General features: G+C 36.7%; 1 protein-coding gene across 3 annotated transcripts in view; it reads left to right on the top strand.

The window, feature by feature from the left end:
* CACNA2D3 (calcium voltage-gated channel auxiliary subunit alpha2delta 3) overlaps nt 1–18,362 on the top strand; it is a 1,031,774-nt gene that overhangs the window by 671,746 nt on the left and 341,666 nt on the right. For all 3 annotated transcript variants that reach the window (XM_074284452.1, XM_074284451.1, XM_074284453.1), the window contains exon 13: nt 5,723–5,856. In XM_074284452.1, coding sequence (XP_074140553.1) covers nt 5,723–5,856 — 134 coding nt within the window. The remainder of the gene's footprint in view (nt 1–5,722; nt 5,857–18,362) is intronic.

The raw sequence follows: 18,362 nt of genomic DNA, 5'->3' as shown, positions 1-18,362 counted from the left end.
GGGATAAAGTGTGTAGATTAATGAGAATAAAATAAAGTGGGAGGAAAAAAAATGTAGGGGAAGAAAACAAGGGAGGGATCCATGGGTGGGGTTGGTTAAGTATTAGCAAGTGAAGTTAAAGAGAATTAAAGTAGAAGAGTTAGCTGGGATAGGAAATAGGAGATAAACACAAATATCATAACAAGGATCAGGAATACAATTTATTAAAAAAAAGAAAAGCAGGGCTAGTAATCATAGAGCTCAGGAAAAGTCAAAATTAAAGATTCAATCACAAGAAAAATCTGTATTATGTCAGCCATATTAATAATGTTTTAGACGCATGTTTACTTATATGTAAATGTGGATATATATATATATATATACATATATATGTCTATTGTGTATATGTGTATGTATATATGTATATGTAAATATATATGTTTAAGTGTGAACATGTATATATGTATTGTATGTATTCATATATTATAAATATATCCAAAGTAAACTGTAATCTGCTTAAAGGAGATGAGGAGAGATGTAAGGGGGAAAAGAGAATAAAGCAAAAATTGCACAGCAGAGAACAAAGAAATAATCTATAAAGAAGTGAAGCAAAAATGGACAGTCATGAATATATAATCTCTACTGTTATATACACTTTCTTGAAATGGAAATTTATTGTTACATATTTTCAAATCTCCCTGATGTTCTGCTGGGCACATGACAATATTTTTTGTTTTGTTTTCCTTCTCTGTATTTTTTTTTTCTTATTTTGTATTTAGTTTTAAATAAATAAAAAAGAAAGAAAAATACACTAATGGGATTGAAAAGAAGATAAAGCTGAGAAATAGAGAAGCCATGATTAAAGAGACAGGAGGAAACCGAGGAAACATAAAATCCTCTATAAATGCAAGAATGATAGTTTTTTTTTTCCTTTTTAGACCTGAGGAAATTCAGTGATAGATTGCATTACCTTTTCAATCATCACTTTATTTCCAAAATAAGCATACTTTGGATATCTACTTTTATCAAGCTTAATTTGCTCTGTACAGGGGTATGGCATCTGGAGAATGGGATCTGTAGGGAGCCCTCAAAAGCAGAGTTAAAAGCTGATGAAAGAACCTCATGAGACAACCTTTCTTCCTGGCAACCTCCTGCTCTAAGTTCCCACTCTGGGTAGCCTCAGTTCATGTGGTTCAACACCATGCCAAAGCTACTAAGATTTCTTTGCTAAATCATTGATGTTTAATTATTTCAGGCATGTCCTAGTGTTCATGATCGCATTTGGGGATTTCTTGGCAAAAATCTTCGAGTGATTTCCCATTTCCTTCTCCAACACATTTTACAAATAAGGAACCTGAGGCAAGCAAGGGAAGTTTATTGTATTAGTAAATGTGTGAGGCCAGATTTGAACTTCAGAAGATGTCTCCTAGATGCTTGACCCAGTATTTTATGCACTGGTAACACCTAACAGCTCCTCTTTCCTACAGAAGGAAAGCCATTTGAAAAACACTGGTGCCCCATCTGAGTTAAAATTTAATCCTTGGCTTAGGTAGAATGGAGATTGCTCTAACAGAAGAAATAATAATCAATGAAATGATCTATCAATAAGCACTTATTAAGTGTCAACAAGCACTTATTAAGTGCCTACTGTGAGCCTGAGCACTGGAGGATACAAAGAAATGCAAAAACAGTCGCTTCTATCAAGAAATCCATGCTCTTTTCTTTTTCCATTCCCATCCCATATAGAATGATTTTTATATATGTTTATATATATATATGTGTGTGTGTGTGTGTGTGTGTGTGTGATATATATTTGTATATTTTATATAGAATATTTTTATTAAAATATATTTTATTATTTTTAATTAAAATATTATTTTATTTTATCAAAAGATATTCTTTGCAACCAATACACAACTTGGAAAGAAAGAACCTGAGTAGAAGTCTTGGCAAAGTCAGTGGGGTCATTGGTTCTGGATAGAGCTTATGTTCTACTGGAAGAGAGTGTGCAAAAAAAATATTGAACATCCAGGGTAGAGGAGATAGAAAAGCAACTTGACACTGAGAATCAGGAAGCAGAGTATCTAAACTAGGAAAAGTCCTTCCTTTCACTGGGTCTCAGTTTATGCAGTTTGTGAAATAGGAGAGGATTAGGTGGTCTCTAAATCCTTTTGGGGAGGGGCTAACATTCTAACATTTCCTAAGTATTTGAGTGTAATGTAATGTATCATATTCCTTGCCTTTTCTGCTCACATGGATCTCTAGTCTTCTACACTGGAGTCTCTTTGTCCATTTGACATTTTTACACTTTTTAACTAAACTATAGAAGTATCTGCTGCAAAGGCATGGCTACTTCCAAGAAGGAACCCATTCCAGATTTGGGAGTAGCATGGGCATGGGGAAGGAATCGTGTATGGAACTCAGAGTAGAAAAGTCTGAGCTTGACAGTTTACTAGCTATATTACCCTGGACAAGTCACCTAACTAATTTCTTTTAGCCACACTCTCTTTATCTGTAAAATAAGAGCTGTATCCCATCATCTCGAACCTCACTTCCAGCCCCAAATCTTTGTTCCTCTGATCATTTGTAGGGATTGGACTGGACAAGCATTAAAATCCTCTCCAGCTATAATGTCTAATTCCATGATCACTGTGACAGAACACAACAGTGGCTGCTACTTCAAGCCTGGTTTTCAGTGTCACTGAATGGGATACCAATGAAAACATATCTTTGAAAAATATCTCAGTATTAATAAATATTAAGGCAAGGAAGGAAGTATCAGAAACTTGAGAAGGAGCCCGCCTATCCTTCTTCCATCAAGTTTCTTCTATTCATCAAATAGGTCAAAGAGAGGATATTGCTAAGAAAGAAGGAAAATAAATTAACATGATGGAGAAAAGTGGGCAGGCCAGTTATAATAGGTGGCTAATTTCAGTAATAATTATCCCTTCATAATTACAGAGTGATTGTGGCCTTTATTTCAGCATGAGGCATGGAGTGTAAAAGCACATTTAAAAGGAGACTAAACATTAAAGAACCATAATTTTTTAAAAGCGTTTAAAATAATTTCAAGCTCAGAGAATTTAAAAGAGAGATAAGACTAAGAGGAGAATGTAATTGCTTACAACCCTTGACTGCAACCCTTGGTGACTTCCTATTATCAATCAAACAGCACATTTGTTCATTCAAACTCACATGACAACCTTATAACAAGGCACTTTCCGGAAGGTCAAGGATCTTAATACCCTGGGGTTAGGTGATTAAATGTGTTTGTTTGGTGAAGGTTTGCTGTATGCTGCTTTGGAGTCAGATCTTGGCTAAAATAAATGAAATATTCATTTGCCTTTGGACTGGGGTTCATTCCAGTAGGGAATGAGCTTTGGGCACTTGTCAAGAACTCTAGGGAATAATAAAAACTTTGCTGCCCTTTAATTTCTGGCTTCCTGGAGGGACAAGGGAATTGAGGGGTTTCAACCATTTTATCCAACTAGGGCAACAATTTGATGGTAGTGTGGGTATTTAGTCATTTTCAGTCATGTCTACCTCTTCCTAACATCATTTAGCATTTTCTTGACAGTAGTTTGCCATTTTCTTTTTCAGATCATTTTACCATTCTTTATGGTCAATTCTTTATTGAAAGCAAATAGGATTATGTGATAAATTCAGGGTCACACAGCTAACCGTTGTTTGAGATTAGATTTGAACTCAAGATGAATCTTCTTGACTCTAAGCTTGCCATTCTATCCACCGCAGTACCACCTAGCTTCCAAGGCAGTAATGGCTTGGGGCAATTTCTCCCAGAAGAAAATTTCCTCTGATTCTATCCCCATCTTCTACTGTCTACCTTTTGTTTATACATAGTTGTTTGCATGTGGTCTTCTCCAATTATTTTTAATTCCATGAGAGCAGGAACTATTTGCTTGGCTTGGTTGGGACTTTCTTTGCATCCTAACTCTAATGGACTTTTCACTATCTAATGTAAAGGGAGAGAAGTTAAGATGGATCTTATTGTCTCAATCTTCTCCCAGTGCATCCCAAATACATTAAATATCTCTTGTGCATTAGGCACAGAAGATACAGAGATGAAAATGGATCGCTGCCAACCCCAGCAAGAGAGTATGGTATGAAGAAAGAGTCTTGTTCTTGGAGCCAGTCATGGAGAGATGGAGAAAGCTAGATAGTTTCATTGCCATATGAAAAATGTGATTTGAAAGTCTCTTGCCATGCAGATTTGCACTATATAGTCTTGGAGAAGTTAAGAGTTGAGAAGTTAAATGAGTTGCCCAAGTTCACACAGCCAGTTTGTATCAAGTGCTGGGCTTGAACACAGTTCTTCCCAACTATGGGATCAAATATTTTTCTACTATGTCCTACTGCCACTAATAATGTGGTATGATGTGATACGGTGCATGATGAACAAAGAATAAACATCTCAGATCAAAGAGCATAATAGATAAAGGACCTAACATTGGAGTCAAAAGACCTGGGTGAAAGACCCACTTTTGATGTATTCTGTGGCCCCAGTCAAGTAAGTTGTTTTCAGTTTGCCCATTTCCTTCCCCTATGCATCCATATATGCATCTATCTATCCATCCAGTCAATGATTATTTGCTGAGTTTCTGAGATGTGCTCCAGACAAAGAGATCTCAAAGTTGAAGAAGTCAGGGTCACTGGCCGGTCTTCCAATAGCCAATTGCCTTTAGTAATAGAGAGATCAGTCATTTCTTTGAGGGTAACCATCATGTGAGCAGTGCTCTTTAATGGCAGAGCTTTTATTCTGTTTTGGTTTCCTAATTGTACATATTTTGCTGGTAAATGACCTCCAGTGACCCTCTGGGGAGAATGTGGCGGCAGAAGGAGTCTGCTCACTGTGATGTCAAGAGAGTGCCAGATGCTCATTTCTAGCTCCTTATTCGGTTATGTAAACCCACCAGGATGGGCAAGTCTGTCTTTTCAGGGCAACGAGGGCAGGAGGGGCCATGAGCAAGTGCTAATACATTTTAATTATTACTCTTCAGAGCTATCATTACAAAACCAGAAACCGCACAAGCCATATTTGGGGTGGGATTGGCACACCAAATTCAAACCAGCTGAACTTTGTTTAAAAATGCCCTAGGTCCATGACCCTTTGGTTGGCACACTTCTTCCATTCCATCTCTTCCTTCCCTTTTGGACTGAAAGAGGGTAGGAGCTTGGGATACCCAGAGTCCTTTGGTTTAAGCCTTTGGGAGATGCCGTGAAGATCAGACAAGGGGATTGGGATCCAGAGAGTGAAACCCTATGCTCAAAGGAAGCAGAGCTGCAAGACCTTTTGATCAGAGAGGAAGCGAAAGCTAATAAGAGGAAAAGAAGAGGATTACAATAGAGGGAAAAGAAGAGGGATACAAATGGTGGGGAGAAGGAAAGGGAGAGAGAAGGGAAGGAGAGGAAAGGAAAGAATGAATGAGGTAGGGGAGAGAAAAAGAGACAGTGAGAGAAGAGAAAAAATGGGGATTCTATTGGACATTTTCCCAAAAGGCATTCAAGATGTAATGAATTTTCAAGGTTCAAATGGAAATTCTTCGAATCAATCTCAAAAAGTAAAAATTATCTTTTCAAAAAACAATCTCTTTTCCGTCTTTCTAGTTTGCCCCTTTATTATGAAATTCATTCAATTTGAGTAAAACAGATAGAGGAGGCTCATTCTCTTCCCTTGCAGGCTCCACCGTCTCTCTAAATTCTGTTTCTTTTTTCTTTTTCTCAGGTTTTTTCACTCAGATCTCCACCTTGGCTGATGTCCAGGAGAATGTCATGGAGTATCTTCATGTGTTGAGCCGGCCAAAGGTCATTGACCAGGAGCACGACGTGGTCTGGACAGAGGCGTATATCGACAGCACTGTAAGTGTGTGTGGTCACATGACATGTATACTACCATTCTGTATCTTGGAAATTGACCTGAGTGGTCAACCCTCAAGGAGCTGTCATTCAACCTTTGGAGTGACCATCTTGACTCCTTTAGCACATTATCCTAAAAATGGTCCAGACTTATGTGACAAAATGAATTATTGGATTCATGCTATCTAAAGGAGTTGATTGTTACTTGTCGGTAAGGACCACTGACATTAAAGCTGATTCCTGGAATGTTGGGACACCCTTGATTGGTCTGATTAACACCATTAAGAAGATTCTCTTTCTTCTCTTGGGCTCATTTCCTTTTCTTTCTCTCAGTGTTTACACATTCTAGCAGCATCTTGATTTGCACCTACTTGGACACAAAGACAACAGTTTCCATTTAGAGCAAGGTCTGCTTTGGGTGAAAACTTTTTCTTAGGACCTTGATTCACACTTCAGAATAGGACCAGTCTTTGGCTATATGGTTAAAAGGGAGTTAGGCATTGACCCAGATGGTCACCCCTTGGAACAGTGTTATTGGCTGAGTCCTGGCATAGTGAACATACTCCAACCAAATCCTTGATAGAGAGTTCAAAGACCCATCAGCTTTGAAGGATGGCTTTGTCATTATTTCAATAATGGAACAATGTGAAAGTATTGTGTACAATGTCATGTGTGTATATGTGTGTGTGTATTCTGTTTTGTAGTTATAATGTTTTGAGCCAAGGGAAACTTCATTTTGGTTATCTGAGAATATTCAGACAAAACATTCTCATTTGGCTTTTTTATTGGGAACAATACTAAATACATACTCATTTGTTTTGGACTGGACTGGATCCATGGTCATTGATGCTGAAAGAAAAACAAATATTCATCTTGAGGTATTGCTGATGATCATATTAAGGCTTTGTTTTCTCTTGGAAGCTAGCTGGGCAATTTTGTGCAAGTTGCACCACTTCTCTCTGCCTCAATTTTTATTTTATTTTTATTTATTTGTTTGTTTGTTTGTTTGTTTATTGCTGAGGCAATTGGGGTTAGGTGACTTGCCTAGGGTCACACAGCTAGGAAGTGTTAAGTGTCTGAGGCCAGATTTGAACTCAGCTCTACCTGATTTCTAGTGCTCTATCCATGCACCACTTAGAGCTGCCCTTCTACCTCAATTTCTTAATCTGTAAATCCAGAAGGTCAGATTAAATGATCTTTGTTACCCCTTTCAGCTTGAAATCTAGGATCCTGAGATACTAAAGATTAGCAATGAACCTGCTGCCCTAGGGAATCGTTTACTTGTCCTTACTTTGTGGTGACAAAAAATAAATAAATAAAATAAAAATAAAAAATAAAAAAAAGACACCTTTAGGAATCACTAGGGAAGTAAAAAATATTTGAGGCCCTGGGGTCAACGTCTGGGTTTCCTGCTTCTGGAAAACTTTGGGCTTCTTTCACCCTGAAAAAAAAAAACAAAACACAGGACCAATGATTTAAATACATAGGATCATGTATTAGAAGGAACTTTGGTTAGGGTGTAATCTGTTCCTTTCATATTATAACTGAGGAAACTGAGTCAGAGAGAGAGAAAGTGGAATGTTTAAGGTCAGAGAGGGTGTAAATGACAGAGCCAGGTCTGAAGCCAGGTTGTCATCCTCTAAAGCCAGCGTTTTTTCCATTGTACCAAACTACCTTCTGCTCTTTGCTTTAAGACCTCTAATAAGAAAAAACATATCATCTATTTATTTTTTCAATAAGTCAATGAATCAATAGGCATGTATTAAATACTGTGTGCCAAATATTGTGCTCAGCGCTAAGGATATAAAGAAAGCATTTATTAATTATAATATTAAGTATAACTATCACAAGCCAGGCAATAGAGAAAGAACAAAGCAAATAGGCCCTGTTTCATGTTCCCTCTAGGTTTCCTCAAGTCCTCAGTCCTCAAATAGCATGATTTGGGGGCCCTTTGCTGTTCTGTTCCTCTTCCTCCTCCTCCTCCTCTAGATGATATCTTTCTGTATATTTTATTCAGGCATTTTCTTGCGGTCATGACACCCTCCACCAATATCCATCCCAGCTCCTGTGTGACTGAGAAGGACTTTGCTAGTTAGGAGACTAAGAAATGCATCACCTTTAACCCATTTTTGATGAACCTTTCTACACTTAACCAGGTTGGTCTTCAGACAGAAGATATTCAATCTGACACTAGCCCCGGGCTCAAAATTTTTCTAAGATACTGCACCACATTGATGGGCCAAAGAGGGAAGAAAAGCAGATTTGATAACTAAGAATCCTTGGTAAATACTGGCTTTTTATGGTAGAAGAATCATTAATCAAGTTGGAAAGCTTTAAATAATTTTAAATCATGTCAAAAGAATGACTTCCTGTAATGGTGAGCTCAGGAAACTATGTCTTCCAAATTGTTCCTGTATTTGAAAATTCTTTCCTCAGGGAAAAAAAAAAAAAAAAAAAAAAGACACCGATGAGTATGTGTGCCCAAATAATTGTTTCAGCCATGTGCTTTGACTATGAAAATGTCTAACAAAAGTGTAAGTGATTTCCCTGGACTGATGTATTTATATTGGTTTTATTGGTTATCAGAGCCTAAGGCTATTAAATTCCACATTGAATTCAGCTGTCACAAAAGTGGTTGTCTGAGGATGTGTCCTTGTTTTCCCAGGTTTTCATTTTTATTTCGTAATCCCAACTGGGTATGAGTGATCCCAGAGTATGGTATTTCTCACACTGTCCAACATGATGTCTTCACATCACACAAGAGTCCACATCAGCACTAAAGACGTTTCGCACAAATGTTAAGTATGAAATATTTCAGAACCAAAATATTGATTTGTGACAATTTTTTCATCAGTTTTTTCCTCTCTTGCTAAAAAATTCCTCTTCCTTCTCATCTCTTCCTCCAATATTCTTCTTGTTCTGAAAAAGCTTTCTATTTAGGACCCACAGATCCCTATGCGGTAGAAATTCATGAATGTGTAGGTGAAAATAAATTTCTCCCCACTAATCTCTAACTGAACTTGGCATTTCCTTCAAATAAAAAGTAAAAAGAAAAAACTTGCATTATTCTGAAAAAAAAATTCACAGGCTTCACTACATGGACAAGAGTATCTCCATCTCTCCATTCCTATATTCACTTACTTATCCCCCTTGTAGAGTTGAGGAAACCAAATTTGAGAAAAGTTAGATATCTTAACCCAGGGTCATTCAGCAATAATAAGTGACTGAGGCAAGATCTAAATTCAATTCTTCTTGACTTTAAATTCATCACTTAATCAGCCTTACAACTTACTACATACCATATATCTGTTGAGGAGATTTTCTTGGAAATAAAGGATTGGACCCAATGACCACTGCGCTTCCTCCTAACAATGAAATACTCTTTTCCTGAACAGTATATTTCTGAATCTGTTTTGACTTCTGTACCTAAATACACTAGTGGCCCCCCAAAAAACTTTAAACACCTTAAGAAGTATACAGACTGTTAAAGGTGAGCAACAATTTTGATAATAGCCATGTTTGGTATCCCTTCACCACCAAGATTTGGGCAAAGGGCCCTTGTTATTTCATGATTATTGTTATTTATTGCTTTGGTTATTAAGGGCTTTGAGCTGTTATGATTTGAATAACTTTTAACTGTAGAGGATAAAATCATTAAACAGGCACCTATTAAATCTTTACCACCATAGGATGAAGGCCTCATCATGGCTTGCAGGTGACTGAGCTGCCCAGAGTTTAGCTGTATGACTTGTTTTCTCCCATCAGCCTAGAAAGGCTTTGACAACAGGCCAAAGGTAGAGACATTTCTCTACTATTCAAGCACCAGGCTGGTTAACCACATAGAAGTAGAGGACTAGCTTCAGGATGATCTTCAGCCCCGGGAAATCAATAAGTGGAATATTCACACTGAGCAATTCGCAGGTCCCTGAATTATTGAATTTGAATGAGACACACAGCTTAGATCTTAACCAATGCTTGCTCAGTGGGTTCACCTATGATTTAATGCATGAATTGTCATAGGCAGAAATGCATTCACCAAGCAAAACAAGTCCTCAGACAAGCCCTGAGGAGACCTCATGGACTGGAGGGTATTTGGAATAAAAGCTTTTAAGTCAAATCTTCAAACTTAAGTACAATCAGTGGTAAGGTATACTATGGAAATCTTAGATAAAAAATGGATATACCTGTAGATTCAGTTAGGCATCTGCAGTAAATAAACATACTGATAGTTCAGTTAGAAAAGGAAAGTGGAAAAAGAGAGAAAGAGAGAGAGAGTGAATTAAAGAATTAAAGGACATATTGATACAGAAAAATAAATGAAAAATGTGAATGGATAGATAAAATAGATGTTAGAAAAATATATTACACAAAAAACAGAAAGGTCATGGAAAAATGGAAAGATCATAGAAAAAATGGGTATCTGTAGTAATGATAGCTGAGATATAGAGGTTAGAGATAAATTGAGATCTTGATATGCTACATATGAGTAAATATAGTTATACTTGTAATATGCATGTATATTATATATGTATACATATATATATACATATATACATATATGTGTTTAATTATATATATGTATATATACATATATACAGAAAAATAAATGAAAAATGTGAATAGATAGATAAAATAGATGTTAGAAAAATATATTACACAAAAAACAGAAAGGTCATGGAAAAATGGAAAGATATAGAAAAAATATATATACATACATATATATATATATATATATATATATATATATATATATATATATATATATATATATATATATAATTAAACACAAGCACAAATTCATGGAACGAAACAAAGTCCAGAAAAAATGTATGACATCTAAAGTGTTCGATGTATGAAATATTCTAGAGGTTTAAGAGTCCCTTAGTCAAGATAGATTCTTGGAATAACTTGTGTATTCAGCCTGTAGGCACAGTTATAGGAAGATAGAGCCACTGTTTTCAAATATTTAAGGGTTGCTATTTGGAGGAATGATTAGGCTTGTTCCACTTGACCATAGGATTCAAAACCAGGAGGAATGGATGGAAATTATGGAAAATTCGATTTGGAAATCAGTGGAAGTAAATCTTCCCAACAACTAGAGCAGGCAAACTATGAAATAGTCTTAGGTGATGATTTCCCTGTCATTAGAAGTCTTCAAAAAAGAAGTTAGCAATGATTTTTCTCAAAGATATAGAGAACCTTCTCTTAAGCAATGTTTAACTAGTAAACTGATGTGCAAGTGAGTTTTAGGGTTCCAGGTAGAGGGATAATCAGTGCAGTCCCAATGGTTTCTGCCATTTTGAGATCAAGCACTTCTACTTGTTACGGAAAAAAATAATAGATTCAAAGCAGCAAATTTCATTTAGCTTATCAGAAATTCTTGTTTTAGACTTTACAACAGTGATACTCCTGGGAGAGAGTAATCCAACCCCATTGAAGCAAGCTTATTTGAAATAGTCTGTTCATGGCAAGATTAGACTCATCATCATTCCCTCTAAAAACAGACTTCTGGCTACACTGATTTGCACAGCCCAAGTTAGCACCTGAGGGAGAAGAAATCCTACAGGAAAAGGATCCAAGCTTTAGTTCTTCTTTGGGTAGAATTCCATTCCAACTTTTCAATTTAGGGAGCCCCTGCTCTTTCATCTTCATTCCCCTCCTTTTTTTTTCTATTTAATTGTCTTCATCCAAAGTCTGGCATAGAACCTTCATACACTATAAGTGGATTATATCCCTTGGGGTCAGTAAGTATTTAATTTTTATGGAAATACACATAAATTATTTGATCTTTGTGGGATACACATATAAAAGCCAAAGATAAATCAGCTCCTGCCTTCAGGGAGCTTGGAATCTACTGAGTTGGCCAGTACTTGGTCACAATTAAACACAATATATTTTAAAGAGGCAATAAATATAACAACTATAGCAATAACATCATCTTCCTGAAGAAAGCTCATGCTACTCTAATTCTGTCTTCTGGGACCAAACAAAGTGAGTGTAGATAAGTAGAGATAAATGATAGACGACTAAGTAAATAGATAGATCAGGAACATATATTTTAACAGCCTTTCAAATATATGAGCATGATTCTTCTCTTTCTCCTAACTTCTTTCAAGTGTTTTTTTAGAATAATACTTCCCCTTCCCCCACCAGTTTCATCAACAGATTGATGTACTTCACCATCCTGGTTGCCTTTCTTTGAATTCTTTCCAGATTTTTTACTGCCTTTTAAAAAATATGGTCCTCAGAACTTGCTACAGCCTAAAATACATTTCTTATGAGAACAGACAAAACCAAATCCAACCAAACCAAAAAAGTAACAAAAATCAGAACCATCATCTTCTTATTCCTGCATCCTGTGTCTCTCAAAGAAGCATAAAGTGGACTATTTTTTAAAATCTATATCATAGTATAGATTCATGTTGAGCTTTCAGTCCACCAAAGCCACAGTTTCTTTTTTTCAGATGAATGGTGTCTAACCATACCTCCAACATCTTGTACTTATCTCATAAAAAGTTCAAATGGAATGGAATGACTTTATATTTGTCTGAAATAAACGTCATCTTTTGGGGGAAGGCCCCTGTCCCTGAGCTTGAAGATCAATTTTGTTTCAAAATATCAAAGATAATTTTCAACATACAACCTTACAAAATCTTTTATTCTGATTTTTTTCTTCCTCCCTTCCTCCCATTTCTCTGCTAGACAGCAAATAATCCAATATATGTTAAACATGTGCAATTCTCCCATAAATATTTCCACAATTATCATGCTGCACAAGAAAAATCAGATCAAAAGGGAAAGAAATGAGAAAGAAAACAAAAAAAAATTAAGCAAAGAACAAAAAAAGGAAAAATATTATGTTGTCATCCACATTCAATCCCCACAGTGCTCTCTCTGAGTGCAGATAATCTCCATCATGTCTATTTGAATTGGCCTGATGTATTAGTGTCCCAGTTTTCCTAAATCGCCTCCAACATTAAAAACAAAATCATTATCATTATCTTTATCTTTTCCTATCATCTTAATTAATCTTAGTGTTAGCTTAGAGTTGTCTTAATTTATATTTCTCTGATCAATAGTGTCAATCCAAGTATTGATGAACAATGGTCCAATGAGGGCAATGCCTCTGTGGTTGTAGATAGACTTATTAGTAAGTCTTTTATTACATCAAGCCACGGTTCCTCCTCCTTCCATATCTGGCCAGGCAGAAGAATTCTAATCACATGACAGGATTTCAAATTCTTGAAGATAGTCATCATGTTTTTCTGCTTTTATTATACATGTTAGATCATAGGTTTCTAAAATGTGACGGTGATCCTGACCCCCCGGTCTCAGGCTATCTCCTCACTGCTCTTGTGTCAATCTGATTAAATGTTAATGATTTTTTTTAAACTTCCATTTACATTTTCAGTGAAGTAAAAAAAAAAAGGAATTATTGTTAAATGTATTGGTTGTGTGAAAACTAATAGCAGATCAGATGTTAATTGACAAAACACAGCCAGCATTTGACATGAAATCCATAAACCTCTCTGCTGAATGAGTGACAGCCTGGTCCAAAGGATATAATATTTCCCCTGGAACCAAAAAGTCCTAAAGTCAAGATCTACCCCCTGGTATATGCTGGCTATATGACCCTGGGCAAGGCACTTAACCTCTAGTGCTCTAGACAACTTCCTTTATACCTATAACTAGAATGTACTCCCTTCTCCCTAATCAACTAAGAGGTGCAATGGATGGAACTCTGGACTCAGGAATACAATGGATCAGACCTGGAGTCAAAATGGTCTCATTTCAAATCCATCCTCAGACCATTCTTAGTTGTGTGACTCTGACCTGGTCACTTAAACTCTGTCTACCTCAGTTTCCTAAATGGAAAAAAAAATAGACCTTTCATAATAACTGCTTTCTAGCATTGCCACTTCTCTAGGAGCTTTTTCTGATCCAATCTACTGAGTGGTATTTATTAGTCACCTATTGGATAGCAGACAAAATTCTGGACTTACAAAGGCAATATTTTCTCGTCTATATTCAGCTTATGTTTCTGTCCCTCTTGTATGTTGTATGTTTCTGTCCCTCTACCTCTTGACATCTCTCACTATTTTGAAGCATCCATTAAATGCAATTTTCTGCTGGAGGACTTCCCAATTCTACTTCCAATGACCTGAGGCTTCCTTTCTTGGGCCTTCCTATTCTGTCCCTGTTTTTAAGTATACCTATTTATATAGGGATTCTCACCCCCATTAGGATATATGCTTTTTGAACATAAAACATTTCCTGTTTGTTTTTTCTTTAACACATTATCTGGCTTACAGTAGATGTTTAATAAATTCTTATTAATTGGTTGACTTTCCGCAGTAACCATTTACTGCTTCCTGGGCCAGGGAACTGATGCAGAAGGGAGCATCAAAGATCTTTGATCTGTTCAGCCAGAGGCCTTCATAAAGAGAAGGGCTACTTTAGGAAAGGAAGGAATATTTGAGCCCCAATTAGAATAGGACCATTTGTAAGAATCCTCCCCCATCATTCCACCTCCTGCCCCTCTGTTGGCAACAGGCCATTTGTAGAAACTTTGAAATCAGCATGGTTTCATTTGCAGATTAAATCAGCAGTGTGGGTCTTGTTCTCCATCTTCCCCACCCCCCTACCACACACACTCCCACTCCCACTCCAGAAATCTGACAAAGCTCCCACCTTTGTCCATTTGAAAGCTATAACTGGATCATTAGGAGAAGTTTCTGCAAAGTTTTTAGTTAGGCTTTATTACCAATCAGCCTTAATTACTGGTTGGGGGTGGGGAGTGGAGGGTAAGGTGGCTTTCAGGAAATAGTAAGGACATGGCAATAATGAGAGCCTATGTACAGTACTCTCTCTAGACACCTCCAGTGCCTGTCAAAGACATTGGAAACATCCAAGGAAAAGGCCATGTGTTCATAAGGAGAAACATTCAGGGTCCTGCTGGGGCTACAGACCATGGTATACCATCTGTACTTGATGGCACTGAGGAAACCGATTATGTTTGGACCTCTCTTTTGGAGCAGATGGGTTCATTAAATTTAATAGCCTCCAGGGCCTTCAGAAACAGTGTTAAAACATGTGGAACATGCTGAGACACTTCACTTCTCACCCTGCACTCATTAGGGCTCTGGCAAGGCTGCAGGGCTCAACTTCCACCCAAACATGTGACTGGGATGATGATTGGTACTCTTAAAGTGGGAGGTGAAGAGGGAAAATGGGATGAGGGCTTGAATTGATGGGCGACCCCTTGGCAAGGAACATCCCCTTCTATTGACTTCCAAATCACTCTCCATCAGAGATTGCTATCTGAGGTCATACAGCTGTTTGGGAAGGAGAACTCAGCACAGACCATCAGCATCACTAGAAAAGTAATGGATCACTAGCTCCTAAAGTAGAATTCACTCAAACACCATTTGAAGGACCATAGACGTAGAGATCAAAAGAACTTTGGAAGCATCTAATCTTTACTTCACAAACTGCAGAAGAATTATTTTGCCCTTCATAAATAAATGGCAGAGTAGAATAGGGATTCAGGTTCTATGATTATCAGTGATTATCAATTCAGCATTCCTTCTTTTGAGCCACATTTTCTCTCAAAATTCAATTATAAACCACTTGTCAAATGCCTCCAATATAACATCCTCTGAAAGAGACAAAAACAAAATAGTTTACACTTTCCATTGCATACCTAGAGAAATAGATGATAATTTGAAAGGGGAAAGAGTTCTAACAGTTAAGGGTATAGGAAATGTTACACTGAGAAGAGAAGGATTTTGAAAGAAAATGAAGATGCTGAGAAGCAGAGTACATTCTAGATATGCAAATATCTGGAAAATGGAAATGGAGAATGAAGCTTAAAAAAGGACAGTAGAGCAATGTAAATGGATGGAGTAATATAAAAGAATATAAGAAATTAATTTGGGAGTCAGATCATGGGAGTGACTTAGAAAAATTATTTGAGCCATCCTGTAGATTGATTTTTAGAGATGGAGAGAATGGAGAGTCAAACTTCCAATCAGGAAGCTCTTATTTTAGTAAAAGTAAAAGATTATGAAGGTCTGGAATTGGAGAAAATTGGTTTATAATTGAATTTTGAGAGAAAATATGGCTCAAAAGAAGGAATACTGAATTGATAATCATAGAATCTGAATCCCTACTCCACTCTGCCTGGTAGCCACCAGGTCAAGGTAGAAAAACGTGTGTGTGTGTGTGTGTGTGTGTGTGTGTGTGTGTGTGTGTGTGTGTTGAAGGGTTCAAGTGGGGGATAAAAAATCAATAAGCTATCAATTGACTCATATGGGTAGGGCAGGGGGGGAGAGATAGAGAGGAAAAAGTCAGAGTCAATCTCAGATTATGAAGTGGGGTGCTTTGGGCTGATAGTATCCTCAAAAACACAAAATATATATAAAATATAAATATATAAATATAAAAAAAATGAAAAGAGGGGATAGGTTTAGTAAGATGCTTTCTATCTTAAATGGCTTAAACAATTGAAATTTGAGATGATTGTGTGTGAACATGGTCTGGATAAAATACAAAACAGAATATGAAAGGATTTTTTAAACATTCTGTGATTTTTTTTGTACATGCACCTGTTCCTCAGTCCCTTACTGAAGCTAATCAAGAACAATGAGTATTTAAAGCCTGATTTGCTATAGTTCTTCTCCCAAGGTACCATCCTTGTCTAGGATCCTCAATGTTTCAGAAATGTCTCCTAGATTTTTATATGTGCTACATATGATCAACATTTTGCCTTTAGTCAAATAGTGTCCTATATATTATCTGTGGGGATTGAGTGTCCAGATTTATTACACCCATCCATTAAGTCACATGCGTATAATGGTTACCACCTAGCAACTGTCTGCTTGCATTAGGGAGGTTGATGTGGGGCAGAAATTCATCAAATCAAAAATCCATCAGGATCAGAAGCAGAGATGAAAAACAGAAGTCAGAATTGCTAAAGTGCTGACAGCTAGGGCAGGCAAAGGGATGAGTAGGAATGGATGCTTCTGTGGGAGAAGGGTAAAGGGATATTTAAGAATGTGGCTGGGAAGAGTCGAAAGGATGAGCTAGGTTGGAAAATGCCAAGGAAACCATTCAATTGAGAGGACTCGGGATTATTAAGGAAATGACAGTTTGTCATTCTCAACACATGTATTACCAGTAGTATCTGTTTTTTAAAATGTACTGAATAACCAGGCACAAATCATCCCCTCACTGATCTTCCAGCTCACCTGAGCCATAGTTGCACACAATGTAGCTATAGAATCCCCTTTGTTTTTTCTCTATAAATTAAGGGAAGTATTTTGCCATGACCATTCAATATCACATAAGCTACTCTTTTGGGGGGTGCTTTGCAGATTATACAAGAGACTCAAATTCAAGCATTTGATGACACTAAGAATGAGTTATATTTTGAATTACCTGTGGGTGGTCTTAAAAGTGAGCCTGAGTTAAAATTGTACACATCTACTGCCAAGACTTAAGTCCACCTCTCATTAATTGTTAAGCATATAAACCTCAAGAAGTTCCCAAGCTTTCTCTTTGATCATTGAATCCTTTTTGTCAATCATTTACTGGCTATGATTGATAAAATTGAGTATCCTTTTTTTTTTTTTTCATAGAAACAAAATATCATGAGTCACTTCGTTATGTTTTACTAAACATCTATGTAAACTACATTAATAGGCTTTCTCTGATCAAAATTAAATGGTAACCCTGTCAGAAAGAAAGAAAGAAAGAAAGAAAGAAAGAAAGAAAGAAAGAAAGAAAGAAAGAAAGAAAGAAAGAAAGAAAGAAAGAGAGAGAGAAAGAAAGAGAGAGAGAGAGAAAGAAAGAGAGAGAGAGAAAGAAAGAGAGAGAGAGAAGAAAGAAAGAGAGAGAGAGAAAGAAAAGAAAGAGAGAGAGAAAGAAAGAAAGAGAGAGAGAGAAAGAAAGAGAGAGAGAGAAAGAAAGAGAGAGAGAGAAAGAAAGAAAGAGAGAGAGAAAGAAAGAAAGAAAGAGAAAGAAAGAAAGAGAGAGAGAGAAAGAAAGAGAGAGAGAAAGAAAGAGAGAGAGAGAAAGAAAGAGAGAGAGAGAGAAAGAAAGAGAGAGAGAAAGAAAGAAAGAGAGAGAGAAAGAAAGAAAGAAAGAGAAAGAAAGAAAGAGAGAGAGAGAAAGAAGAGAGAGAGAAAGAAAGAGAGAGAGAGAAAGAAAGAGAGAGAGAGAGAAAGAAGAGAGAGAGAGAAAGAAAGAAAGAGAGAGAGAGAAAGAAAGAGAGAGAGAGAAAGAAAGAAAGAGAGAGAGAGAGAAAGAAAGAGAGAGAGAGAAAGAAAGAAAGAGAGAGAGAGAAAGAAAAGAAAGAGAGAGAGAAAGAAAGAAAGAGAGAGAGAGAGAAAGAAAGAGAAAGAGAGAGGAGAAAGAAAGAAAGAAAGAGAAAGAGAGAGAGAAAGAAAGAAAGAGAGAAGAAAAGAAAGAAAGAGAGAAAGAAAGAAAAAGGAAGGAAGGAAGGAAGG

The sequence above is a fragment of the Sminthopsis crassicaudata genome, chromosome 1 (assembly GCF_048593235.1).
Source record: "Sminthopsis crassicaudata isolate SCR6 chromosome 1, ASM4859323v1, whole genome shotgun sequence".
In the NCBI taxonomy this organism is placed as follows: domain Eukaryota; kingdom Metazoa; phylum Chordata; class Mammalia; order Dasyuromorphia; family Dasyuridae; genus Sminthopsis; species Sminthopsis crassicaudata.
Note: the sequence above shows the minus strand (reverse complement) of the source record. Positions and strands in the feature narration are given on the sequence as shown.